The sequence below is a fragment of the Impatiens glandulifera genome, chromosome 3 (genome assembly GCF_907164915.1).
Source record: "Impatiens glandulifera chromosome 3, dImpGla2.1, whole genome shotgun sequence".
Lineage (NCBI taxonomy): Eukaryota > Viridiplantae > Streptophyta > Magnoliopsida > Ericales > Balsaminaceae > Impatiens > Impatiens glandulifera.
This window is the reverse complement of record NC_061864.1, coordinates 46150264-46164261: the sequence shown is the minus strand read 5'-3', so window position 1 is coordinate 46164261 and position 13998 is coordinate 46150264. Positions and strand designations below refer to the sequence as shown.

The following is a 13998-nucleotide window of genomic DNA, read 5'->3' as shown; positions in this document are numbered from 1 at the left end:
AAGAAAACTAATTCTATATATTTCATATGATATAGGGTTTAACTATCCAATTAATGTATTTACATATAATTGAAAACTAAAATAGTGTTATATACAATTCAACCATATATTCTATACATTTGTCTAAATAGATAACATAACTTAATTAATTGGAATATTTCTATTTAAATACATGTAAAATAAAACAAATTGTTAGTAAAATTTGAAATTATGACAAGTCTCAATATTTGTAACAAAATGATTAGTAGGGTTAAACATAGGTAGGTCAATGCAAGGCACTCAATAAGTGGACAAATTATCATAAAAGTCAAAAATTTATAAATGGGGGCATTCCGAGAATTGAACTCGGGACCTCTCGCACCCTAAGCGAGAATCATACCACTAGACCAAATGCCCTATATTATTACAAATTCGTAGATAAGAAAGAAGAATGGAGTTTTTGAAAAGGAAATCTAATTATATATATTTTATATGATCGGGGTTTAACTACCCATTAATGTATTTACATATGATTGAAAACTAAAATAGTGTGATCTAAAACATTGTCAATTGTAAGTTCTAATACCATGTGAAAATTAAAACCGGAAGATTTGATTGATCGAATCGTAGATGAAGAACGAGAGTAGAGTTCTTGGAAAAAAATAATTGATTCTATATATTTTATATAATTGGGCTATGTCTAATTAATGTATTTACATATGACTATGACTGAAAATTAAATAGTGTTATATACAATTCAACTCCTATATTATATACATTTTCTAAATAACATAACTTTATCAATGGAATGTTTCAATTTGAATCTATGTAAAATAGATAAAATTGTTAGTAAAATTATAAATAGGAAAGTATGACAATTACGGGTTAAACATAGGTAGTTCAATCCAATGTACTTAATAAGCGATTTGTTATTCAGAAAAATAAAATAAATATTTTATAAATTGGGGCATTCTGAGAATGGACTTCAGGACCTCTCCACCATAAACTAGAATCATACCCCTAAACCAAATGCGGATTGGCTAAATCGCAAATGAAGAAATGTATAAGCAATTCTGTAGTACCTCTAGATGAACAGAGGCGGGATGCCTTGCTTAGGCAGGCCTCCATTGTTTTTGGAATAGTTTAGTTCTAGGATGATTGAAGTCAAATGAGAGTAGAGTTTTTGGAAAGAATAACTAATTATGTATATTTTATATGATCAGGGTTTAACTACGTGTAAACACTAAAATTTACTATCTCATTTTATAAATTTTAAATAATTGTTTTTGAATAAATAAATTAAAATTAAGAACAAAACAAAAATAATTTAAAATAAATGTGTAACAAATATATGATAACATCTAGTAATGAATGAATAACATGACTTAACTTAAAATCTTATAGTTGAGTGAGAAAATTTAACGAGATGACCTTCATAATAAGGGATAAATGAGCTAGTGACCAGCGCATAATTTTAAATATGCTGGTGATCACTTCATATTTTTTTTGACGAAATTATTCATATCGCGAGACGCAACCGTCGGTTGCGAGACGCAACTGGATGTCATCCATGTGAACAGTCCACAATCGCGAAACACACACCCGGTTGTGAGAAGCAACCGACATTCGCGAGACGCAACCGGCAATCACGAGATGCATTCGCGAGACGCAACCGACAATCACGAGATGCATTCGCGAGATGAAAATGACATTCACGAGATGTATTCGCGAGATTCAACCGGCATTCGCGAGACGCAAACGACATTCGCGAGACGCAACCGGCATTCGCGAGACGCAACCGGCATTCGCGAGACGCAACTGACAATCCGATTGTGGACTTTTCACATGGAATCCAGTTGTGTCTTGCAATCGGTGGTTGCGTTTTACGATAGGGGCAATTTCGTCAAAAAAAAATATGAAGTGGTCACCAGCTCATTTACTCCCCTTTTTATGATAATTTCGTCAAATTTCCCTTTGAGTGTTGTCTTATAGATAAAGAAGGATAAATTAATTAAGAAAAAAGAATGCGGAACCCATCTCCATCTCTTTTCTTTCTTCAACACCAACATGCAGAAAACATAAGGTGGGTTGAAGCGACGTCAAGAAAATTCTTCAGAGGATCTAGCAACATAATTTTATGCCTCTTCATTATTTGTAATGACCCAATTGTCCCCGCAAAGTTGAGAACTATGGGCATGAAGGCAGAATCTAATATGAGATTTTTGGGAGAGAGGGAAGACACTTGTTTTTGTAGATTTTAGCGATTCTAGTCTTCAATCACTGGGAGATTCTTGGAGCAGGTGTCCATACTTGTTCTAGGATCGAGAAAGAACTATAGGAACTTCCTAGTTGTAGAAACAATTAGTGAGTTCTTATTCTCTAATTGTAACGCTGTATTTAATATAAACTTACTGTAATTTAAGTCTGTTATTGTTGAAGTGATTATTGTTGGTCATTTCTATATATTATATCCTTTTTAGAATTAGTTATGTTTAATTAGTTTTTTTTATGTAAACACTACTAAGTTATTGTTAGTAGTGGTTCCTAATTTCTTGTTTTGGTAAGTAACACCACTAAGTTAGTAGTAGGTTAGTAATTGTTCCTATTTTCTTGTTTTGGTAAATAACACCACTAAGTTAGTAATGTGTTAGCCTTACAAAAGCAACACTGTTCCTAATTTCTTGCTTTTGTAAGGCTATAAATAGCCTATCTTTTCAGTTATTATATATACAATTATTAACAATTTCAGGCATTTCCTATATACTATTGTCTCTAGATTTGGTATTAGAGCAAACTAGAACTAAACTTTGTGTGTGATTTGAGTGAATAATGGAAACATAAAATAGTTTTGTTCAACCATCAATTTCAAAGTTTGATGGGTTCAATGATCATTGGTCCATGTTGATGGAGAATTTTCTTAAAGCAAAGGAGTATTGGGGAATTGTATAAGAAGGAATTCTAGCTGAACCAAAAGAGAAAACTATTGAAACTAAAGTGAAGGCATATAACGATGCGAAACTGAAGGATTTGAAGACAAAAAACTATTTGTTTCAGGCTATTAATAGAACAGTTCTTCAAACTATTCTAGATACTAGATCAGCCAAAAGTATTTGGGATTCTATGAAGAAGAAGCATCAAGGAACGGATCGTGTTCAACGATCACAATTAAAAGCTCTCAAAAAGGATTTTGAGGTGTTACAGATGAAGACAAAAGAGTATGTGAATGCATACTTTTCGCGTACCTTAACCATTGTCAACAAGATGAGGCAGCACAAGGGCAAGGTAAGTGATGAAGATGTGGTTGAAAAGATACTTGTTGGTTAATTAGATATTCGCAGCAGAATAATTTATAGATCTAATCTAAACATATAATCATATGATCATGCATAATTGATAGAATCATGATATATAGTTTATAGAAATATACCTTTGATACATGAACCGGATCAGATCTGGTAGTAATGAATATTCGAGAGCCCCACGTGTTGCTCCTCTACTTGGTCCACACGAGCCCGACTAGATCTCTTTACTTTCGACTGCTAGGACGAAAAAGACAAAGGGGAAGCAATCCAATTGCTAGATTAAAAGATGATTTCTTCCTCTTAGAGTTCTCACCGTAATATAGCAAAAACCGTTTTAAAAGAGAAACAATTCTCTCTCTATTCACTTCCGTTTTCTTGCAAATCCGTTTTCTTGCAAATAAGTGAATCCTTTTGTATTAAATAAAATTCCATAATTAACCATTAATTATATATTATTTTATTTCACAAATAAATAATATTTCTTATTATTAATAATATCTAATATGTATTAATTATATATTATTTTATTTCACAATCTTAACTCCATAATTAACCATTAATTATATATTATTTTTTTTCACAATCTTAACTCCATAATTAACCATTAATTATATATTATTTTATTTCACAAATAAATAATATTTCTTATTATTAATAATATCTAATATGTATTAATTATATATTATTTTATTTCACAAATAAATAATATTTTTTATTATTAATAATATCTAATATGTATTAATAATTAACTATCTTTCTCGTTTATCTAGTCGGTCAACTCTAAGTGTGTGACCTCATATGACCCGATTATAATAGTTATAGGTTTAACCCCATTAATCGTAGTTGGCTTCTAGCAAAGCACTACGACTCCTAAATTAATCGAATTAAATTATATCTATTAATTTGTCTTATCCAAGTTTATTTATTGCACATTAAATTAAAGGACACAATTCCTTCAATACTAAGATCGATGACCCCTAATTTTGCATATGTAGTCTGTTCAATTGAAGAGTCAAAAGATCTCAGTAGAGTTTCAATTGATGAACTGCAAAGCAATTTATTGGTTCATGAGCAACAAATGACTGCACATGTTGATGAGGAGCAGGCTTTGAAGGTTACATATGGAGAGTCTTCAAGAGGACAAAGACATGGTAGCTTTCGAGGTAGAGGCAGAAGTAGTGAGAGACATAATTATGAAAAGTCAAGTATTGGATGTTTTGGTTGTCATAAGCTTTGGCATTTTCAGTATGAATGTCTAGGAAAATCACAAGAGAGGGCACATTATGTGGAAACAGAAGAAGAAATGTTGCTGATGTCTTATATAGATGAAGGAAAGAAAAATCAAGATGAAATTTGTATGGGGTTCCTTGATTCAGGCTACAGTAACCACGTGAGTGGCAAGAAAAAGTTGTTTACAACTTTTGTTGAAAGTTTTAGAGAAATAGTAAAACTAGGCAACAACTCAAGGGTGAAAGTGATGGGAAAAAGAACTGTTGTGATGATAGTGAATGGAATTACTCAGGTCATCACTAGTGTGTTCTATGTTCCAAATTTAACAAACAATCTACTAAGCATTAGGCAGCTAGCTGATAAGGGTCTGGAAATTGTCATTAAATAAAGAAAGTGTACACTTTATCATGCTCATAGGGGACTTGTTGTAGAAATTATAATCTCTTCAAATCGAATGTTCAAGCTCTTTGCAAATATAAAGAAGAAAGAGGAGATGTGTTTCTCTGTTGCTGAAGATGTGGTTCAATTGTGGCATCGTCGATATGGTCACTTAAATCACAATGGACTAAGACTTCTTCAACAAAAGAAAATGGTAAATGGCTTACCTTCACTTGGAGTCATGTCTAAAGTATGTGAAGTGTGTTTACGAGGAAAGAAACACAGACTTCCTTTCCCATAGGAGACTACATGGAGAGCTACTCAAGTTCTTCAACTTGTGCATGTTGACATATGTGGACCTATCAAGCCTATGTACAACAGTGGAAAGAGGTACATAATCACTTTCATTGATGATTATAGTCGCAAAATATGGATATATTTACTTGTGCAAAAATCAGAAGCTTTTAATACTTTTAAATTTTTTTAAAGTCGTGTTGAGAAGGAGAAGGGTGTGTTTATCAAAGTTCTTCGTACTGACTGTGGAGGGGAGTTCACCCTAAATGAGTTTAACAAATTTTGTAGCGACAATGGTATAAAAAGACAATTGACAGCTTCGTATACTCCAGAACAAAATCGAGTTGCAAAAAGGAAGAATCAAACTCTACGAACATAGATTCGGAGATTGAAACATTATACCCGTTCACCATTGCCTCGATGGAATCTTCAACCACCTTCCCTATTTTGAAGATCTCGCGGACTTCTTCTTCATATTGAGTTAAAAGTCCGCCAAGAAATTTTCTGAGGCCAGAGGCCTCTAGAGATTTGAACATCTGGCATAGAGTAGAGAGCAAGGTAGACGCCCAGTTGACTGACATCCCTCTGATTATGGCCACCATGTAATCAAATCTGTCTTGGGAGTAACGATCGAAAGACCCTGCCCTGGCCTGAAGCGTCTTCGCTACAACAACGTTCATAAGAATGAAATGGAGCTTTAAGGCTTTCTTTTTCCCATTTATGTTAATTGGACTATCATTGTTTAAGAAGGCGATCTGCATTTTAGAGATAGTCTTGGCCAGGATCGCAATGTCGAAGGTATGACCCTTGGAGGGAAGATCGAAGAACTCTACGAAAATAGATTCAGAGATTAGAACATTAGACCCATTCACTATTGCCTCGATGAAATCTTCAACCACCTTCCCTATTTTGAAGAACTCGCAGACTTCTTCTTCATATAGAGTAAAAGGTCCGCCGAGAAATTTTATGAGGTCAGAGGCCTCTAGAGATTTAAACATCTCCACGACATCTTGTTGATCAAAAGTATAGACAAACTCAAAATCGACTTGGAAGATGTTGTTAGAGAGAAATAATCTTCTTATCAGTCATTTTAGAGTATGAGAGAAAGATTAGACAAGAAAGATTCAGATTTCTTTAAAAGAGAAAGTAAAGATCAAGCTACGCTTTTAGAATAACAAATAGCGTAAAAACTCTTTGGGCATGCAAGATGTCCTTAAATAGAAAATAAACAGGCACATGTTCAACCGGCGAGATTTGAAATAAAACCATCATTAATTTTAGAGGCCTTTTCCCAAAAACAGTCATCATTAACTTTACTTTTACCAAATTACAAAATCGTGAAGTAATTATCTGTAGGGTATATTAGTCATTTGCTTAACATTGAAAGACATGTGTCTTCAAGTTATTCGAATTTAGAAAATGACTGTTTACTATTTGAGCGGGAAAATTAAATGATAGTGCATTTTAAATTGTCAATTGTCTTAAATTGATCCTAAGATGAGAAGTCTAAAAGCACCCATAGTTAGACATTTAACATGTCATCTGCATCTCTCACGTCTAAGTTGGTTAGATGTTTGTTTAGACGGCGTCTAACTATGCACATCTACAGGCGCTTTAGACGTCTGTCTAACAGGTAGACGTCTAACCAGACTTAGTTTGCAAGTTACTTAAGCAAACATTCGTCTAAGTACGTAGCTCCTTTAGAAGACTAATCTAATCAAGTCAATTTAGACCTCCGTCTTTGTAAGTCTGTCTGATTATTTTAAACATCAACAATTTTCCCTTCAATTTGTGCATGTTTTAAAAACTAAATAATTTTGAGATCTAGAAGACCAGAAACATTTTAAGGAAAGAAGACTTAGTTTGGGGAGTGGCCTTGCAAACACATCTTTCACTTGCTGAGCATATTCATAGAAGAATATGCTTCCGAATTCCTCCATGCAGCTGACCTATTGTACCTACAAATTACATATTTACAACTTTTTGGTACTCACATTCACTTGGGTCCTCGATCAATCAGTCCCTTAGGAATCTATATTTGAGTTATCTTGATGGATTTCCCATGTCGTGTTGTGATTAATGCGTATTATTTAGGCTTAAAAGATGTCTTCCTAATAGCAGCTGAACTGTTAACCTTAGAGGATGATTTTTGTAGAGGATGATTTTTGTCTAAAACTCCTTAACTTCCTATCAAATTTTGATTTGTCAGAATTGTTGGCTGCTTCCTTCCCAGGTTTCATCCAGCTTATAGTTGGCAGAACATTAATAATATCATCCTTTAAGGTTAATTCCTTACAGCTTGGATTAGTCCCTTTATAAATTAAACTCCCTCTAACAAAGTTTATTAGCTTAAACTTGTCTGTTGCTGAGTTTAACCATTCACATGACTTGTCTGGGATGGCATTATCAAATCCTAAACCGGATTTGCATCCGACAGGCCTCAGCACGCTTATTTGTTGTCTGACTACATCTCCAAACTTTGTCTACAAACTGACCACATAAGTCAATCGTTGGTTTTCAGAAAATAGTGTTTGGACTTTTTCCTTGAGCTTCTCATTCTAATATGAGAGCTCGACCACATTGTTTTCAAGATCTTTGGGTTCAGAAGTTTGAGATGAAGAAGGTTTATCAGTTTCATATTTCAATCTCATTTCATTACAAGAGTCTGACAACTTCTTGTACTCACTGACCATGTCATTGAGTGCAGTAGTTAGTTCATCTCTTGTAAATTCTTCAGAAAAGAAGTCAAATACCACAAAGTCAGCTTCTTCTTTTGCCATGAAGCAAGTGACCTCTTCATCATCACTCTCGTTGGATGATGAGTCATCTGAATCAATGTCCGCCCACTTAGCTTTATTATCAGCCGCCATGAAAGCCTTCAACTCTTTGTTGTACTTCTTCTTCTCATCACGTTTTGGTTTCCTGCACTCCGATTTGTAATGACCTAGTTTATCACAGTTAAAACAATTTACGTTAGCCTTAAAGTTATTCTTATCATCATTGTTATTATTTAAGAGTTTGAGTTAGAATTTCTCTTCTTCATTAATTTGCCGAATTTCTTCACGAAAAGAGTCATGACGTCGTCGATGATCTGCTCGGCAACAGGCTTCACACAGTGCCTTAGTTGCAACAACAGATGTGGAAAGCTCCTCCTCATTCCTAGAGTTTATCTCAAACTCATAGGCCTTCAGATCGGCTAGCAGGCAATGAGCTCCATCTTGTTGAGATCTTTAGACTCCCTCATCGCCATCGTCTTGATATCCCACTCCTTGGACAAAGCACGCATGACTTTGATTGCAACCTCTTTGTTGTTGTTAGTCTTTCCTAGAGTAGAGAGAGTGGTGATAATTTTGCTAAACCTTCCATAAAATTCAGTTATTATCTCTCAAGAACGCATCTTGATGTTATCAAACTACTGTGTGGAAACCATGAGTTTGTTCTATTTGGTTTGTTCGTTGGCTTCACAGAGTTGAGTCAACCTCTCTCAGATCTCCTTGGTAGAGCTGCATGATATGATGTAGTTAAACATGTTGTCATCTAGAGTTTTGTACAGAATATCTATGGCCAGGTTGTCAAGGTTGTTCTTCCTCTTGTCTTCACTAGTCCACTCAGATATTTCTTTCTCAATCTTTATCGGGCCTTCGGTGATGACAAGCCACATGTCGTCATCTATGGCAGATAGATGAGCATGGAGTCTCTTCTTCCACACGACATAATTTTCTTACGAGAACATGGGAACCTTGGTTGTGGCGGCCATAGACATGATTCAGATTCTTGTTACTGCTTGAGAATAGAAAACGAGGCTCTGATACCACTTGTAGGGATTAGTGTTACCAATAGAGACTAGGGTCTAACTATTGTTAATAGTTTACGATAAACTCTTCAATAGTAATCCTGTGAGGGATTAGTATTTGTTTCTATTCTTCTCAAAACCTCCAAACTATTGAAATGGATTCAAGTGCAGAACTGTTCGTTGGATTTGAAGCTTTAGAGAACTGAATTCAAATGACAAAAACTAAAGAACACAAGGAGTTTTATGGATTTTCGGAGATAAAACTCATACGTCACCCCTTCTTCCACAACCGGAAGGATATCCATTAAATACTTTGAAACAAATACAACTCACTGATCTATCTAACTCTTTGTTGAACAAAACAACATTTGTTCAACTTACAATACTAAAGTTTTCCCACGGAGAAGACAGTAAAAGATTTAGCGTTTATGTTTAGCAGAGTGTGTTTTCAGACTTGTAAAAATTCTCTATGTCGACCGTTGTCCTTTGGCTTCCATATATAGTTGAAGTACACCAATGGTCGAATATTCTTTGAGGACACATGGCATGTGTCCGTTGGACAGCCACCTATAGAACGAGAGTACAACAGACTCTAAGTAATTTGATCGTGGCCATACTGAACAAGTAATGTACCGAATATCCTCTGATCTTGTCTTGTACTAGAAATGAATATTTAAGAGATATTCGCGTACGTGGCATTAATTCATTGGATAGAATTAGCTGACTTGTCAGACTGCACAGAAGAAAGTGGAGTAGACAGCAATAGAGAGATTATGGTTAGACAAATGCTTTCTTCAAACAGCTGCTAAAGCAAGACATTAGACGTTCTTCTTTAGACCGCGTCTAAAGGAGTTAAACATCTTCATCTAACTACATTTTCCTTTAGACTGCGTCTAAAATAGTTAGATGTCCTCATCTAACTACGCATCCCTTTAGACAACGTCTAAAAGAGTTAGACGACCACGTCTAACTACGCATCCCTTTAGAAAGCGTCTAAAGGAGTTAGACGTCCTCGTCTAACTACATTTCCCTTTAGACCATGTCTAAAGGAGTTATACGACCTCTTCTAACTACGCTTCCCTTTAGACCGCGTCTAAAGGAGTAGTTAGACGTCATCGTCTAACTACGCATCCTTTTAGACAACGTCTAAAGGAGTTAGACGACCTTGTCTAACTATGTTTCCCTTTAGACCGCGTCTAAAGGAGTTAGACGACGTCATCTAACTACGCTTCCCTTTAGACCACGTCTAAAGGAGTTAGACGTCCTCGTCTAACTACGCTTCCCTTTAGACCACGTCTAAAGGAGTTAGACGTCCTCGTCTAACTACGCATCCCTTTAGACCACGTCTAAAAGAGTCAAACGACCTCATCTAACTACGTTTCCATTTAGACCTCGTCTAACTACGTTTCCCTTTAGACATCGTCTAAAGGAGTTAGACGTCATCGTCTAACTACATTTGCCTTTAGACCACGTCTAAAAGAGTTAGACGACCTCATCTAACTACGTTTCCATTTAGACCACGTCTAAAGGAGTTAGACGTCCTCGTCTAACTACGTTTCCTTTTAGACCACGTCTAAAGGAGTTAGACGTTCTCTTCTCACTACGTTTGACGTCTAAGACGGTCTACATTAGACTACGTCTAAGTTAGAACTATTTCATATTTGCTCCTGCACAAAACACATAGACAACTCATCTTGAACGTAATAACATCATCAAATTTATGTTCCAAAATATAAAAGACTTTTATATTCTTTTAAAGTTAATTAAACTATTTATTTCTTAATTAACTTTCTTTCTTTTCTTGTTTCAACACGAACAAATGACCTTCCAATGAGTTCAAAGAACTCGACGAATGAGGCTTCAGAGACAGAAATAAGAACGCCCTTCACCGTCACTTCAATTGAGTCTCCAACGATCTTCCCGGAACTAAAGAACTCCCGGACTTCCTTTTCATAAAGAATGAATGGACCACCGAGGAACTTCTTAAGGTCAAATGCCTCTAACGACTTGAACATCTCAACTATCTCCGACTGTTCATACTGGTAAACAGATTCAAAATCTACGTGCGATGTGTTGTGAGAGAATGTAATAGTTTTCTTAGCAGACATCTTTGAATTTGAAGAAGAAACGACGAAGAGTTTGGGTTTTCTTTAGAGAGAAGGTAGAGAAAAATTTAAGGTTTTTCAAAAATCTCAAAGAATGCGTGAAAAAGTCCTTTTGACATACAAGGCTTCCTTAAATAGAGTTTGAAGGGTCACGTGTCCAAAAGACATTGTTTTAAAAATAGGCCGTCATTTAATTAAAACACTTTCCCAAGAAACTTATAATTAAGAGACGTCATTTTAAGAATATCATAAAAAATCATCATTGATAGAAAGACGTGAAGTAATTAACCATCATTAATATTAGTCATATTTTTAACATTGAGAGACATGTGTCTTCAAGTTATTCGAAATTAGAAATATGACTGTTCAATTTTTGGGCGGGAAAAGTACATGGACAACTCATAAGACGTTGGACAACTGTCCCACTCGTCTGAAGATGTGTTGTCTAAAGAGACACGTAGTTAGATTTCGTCTATGCTATATGCATGCCTTACGTCTAATATGGGTAGACGTCTGTTCGGAAGGCGTCTGATCATGCGCGTCTATAGACGCTTAGCATAAGTTTAGATGACGTCTAATAACGCATGTCTACAGACGTCTAGCAAGAATCTGGACGACGTTTGATCACGCACGTCTACAGACGTCTAGCAAGAGTCTAGACGGCGTATGATCACACGCGTCTACAGACGCTTCAGATGCCTTCCTCACATTTAGACATCTAACCAAGATTATATGCAAGTTCCTTAAGCATAACTCGTATAAGTAAATGATTTCTTTAGACAACTGATATGATTAGTCCGATTTAGACATCCGTCTATACACATCTGTCCAACCACTTTAATCAACAAATTCCCCCCCTCAATTTGTGCATGATTAATTAACTTAAAATTAATTTAGGTCTACAAGACCCAAAACATTTTTAAAGAAATAAAACTTAGTCTTGGGGAGTGACTTCATAAACACGTCTTCCACTTGTTGATCCGTTGGGACATATTCTAGACGAATATGCTTCTGACTGACATGCTCCCGAATGAAATGGTGTCGGATGTCGATATGCTTAGTCCGAGAATGAAACACCGGGTTGTATGTAATCTCTATGGAACTAGTGTTGTCGCAGAAAATTGGTGACTCATCTACCTCAATGTCGTAGTCCATCGGCTCAATAGTAAATCCATTGTCACACAGTTATCTTATACTAATCAAGTTATAACACATGTTCTCAACAAGTAGTACGTCATTGATGGTGAGGTTACCATGGATAATCTTACCCTTACCCACGGTCTTGCCCTTGTTGTTATCACAAAAAGTGATCTTAGGCCCAATGCACTTCGTAACCGATTATGTGTCTGGAGTAGCCACTATCCAGATATCAGACAGATTCTTCCAAGCAACTGACCTGTTGTACCTATAAATTGACATATTTACAGCTTTTGGTACCCATATTCATTTGAGTCCTCGGTTAATTAGTCCCTTGGGAATCTATATTTGAGTTATTTTGATGGATTTCTCATGTTATGTTGTGAGTAGTGCGTATGATTTAGGCTTAGTAGACGTATTCCTGCTAGTAACTATTCCATTAACTTTAAAGGATAATTTAACTCTTTTTTTTTTCAGGTTTTGGTTTGCTAGACTTGCTGATTGTTCTCTTTCTAGGCTTCAGCCAGCTTTTAATTGACCTTACATAAATAATCTCATCCTTTAATGTTAAGTCCTCACAGCTTGGATCAGTCCCTTTATCAGTTAAACTACCCCTAACAAAGCTTATAGCCTTAAGCTTGTCTTTCACCGGTTTAACTTTTTACAAGACTTGTCTGGGCTAGTATTGTCAAATCCTAAATTGGATTTGCATCTAGAAGGCCTTAGTAGACTAATTTGCTGTCTGACTGCATCTCATGACCTCGTCCAAGAACTGACCACATAAGTCAAACGTTGGTTTTCAGAAGAAAGAGTTTGAACCTTTTCCTTGAGCTTCTCATTCTCAGATGAGAGCTCAGTTATTTTGTTTTCAAAATCTTTTGGTTTAGAAGTTTGAGATAAAAAGATGTTAACAGTTTCATTTTTCAATCTCATTTCATTAAGAGAATCTGACAACTTCTTGTACTCAATGACCATGTCATTAAGTGCATTAGTTAAGTCATCTCTTGTGAACTCTTCAAAGGATAAGTCAAATACCTCATATTCTTCCTCTACCATGAAGCAAGTAACGTCTTCATCATCGCTGTCGTTGGATGATGAATCACCTGAGTCGCTTTGGGTCCACATGGATTTGCTATCAGTAGCCATACGAGTCTTCAATTCTTTCTAGTTCTTCTTCTCATCTCGCTTTGGCTTCCTGTATTCTTTTTTGAAGTGTCCTAGTTTATCAAAGTTAAAACATTTCAAGTTAGCCTTATAATTAATCTTATCATTATTATTGTTAATTGAAGAGATTGAGTTAGGATTGCTCTTCTTCATGAATTTGTCGAATTTCTTCACAAAGAGAGTTATGGCGTCGCTACTGATCTGCTCGTCAACAGTCTTCACAGTAGTGGCAGTAGGTGGCTCCCCAGTAGTCATCAGCGCCTTGGTAGAGATGGTAGTTGTGGAAGGCTCCTCTTCATTTCTAGAGTTTATTTCAAACTCATAGGCCTTCAGATCAGCTAGCAAATTATAGAGCTCCATCTTGTTGAGGTCTTTAGACTCCCTCATGACCATCGTCTTAATATTCTACTCTCTAGGTAGAGCACACATGACTTTGATCGCAACTTCTCTGTTGCTGTAAGTTTTGCCCAAAGTAGAGAGTAATGATGATTTTACTGAAGTAATTAGACGACGTCTACTCGCACATTACTCAAACCACGTCTGAAGTAATTAGACGACGTCTACTCGTGCATTACTCATACCATGTCTGAATTAATTAGACGATGTCTACTCGTGC

General features: G+C 35.7%; 1 protein-coding gene and 1 non-coding gene across 2 annotated transcripts; one reads left to right on the top strand and one right to left on the bottom strand.

Annotated features, from left to right (window-relative positions):
* Positions 1 to 324: 324 nt before the first annotated feature.
* TRNAP-AGG lies at positions 325 to 396 on the bottom strand. The gene has a single exon. It is a non-coding gene; the product is annotated as a tRNA-Pro (tRNA).
* Positions 397 to 4251: 3855 nt separating this feature from the next.
* Positions 4252 to 4899, top strand: LOC124930276. The gene has a single exon (XM_047470629.1). It carries the CDS (start codon positions 4252 to 4254, stop codon positions 4897 to 4899), a length of 648 nt encoding a protein of 215 aa, XP_047326585.1.
* Positions 4900 to 13998: the final 9099 nt, after the last annotated feature.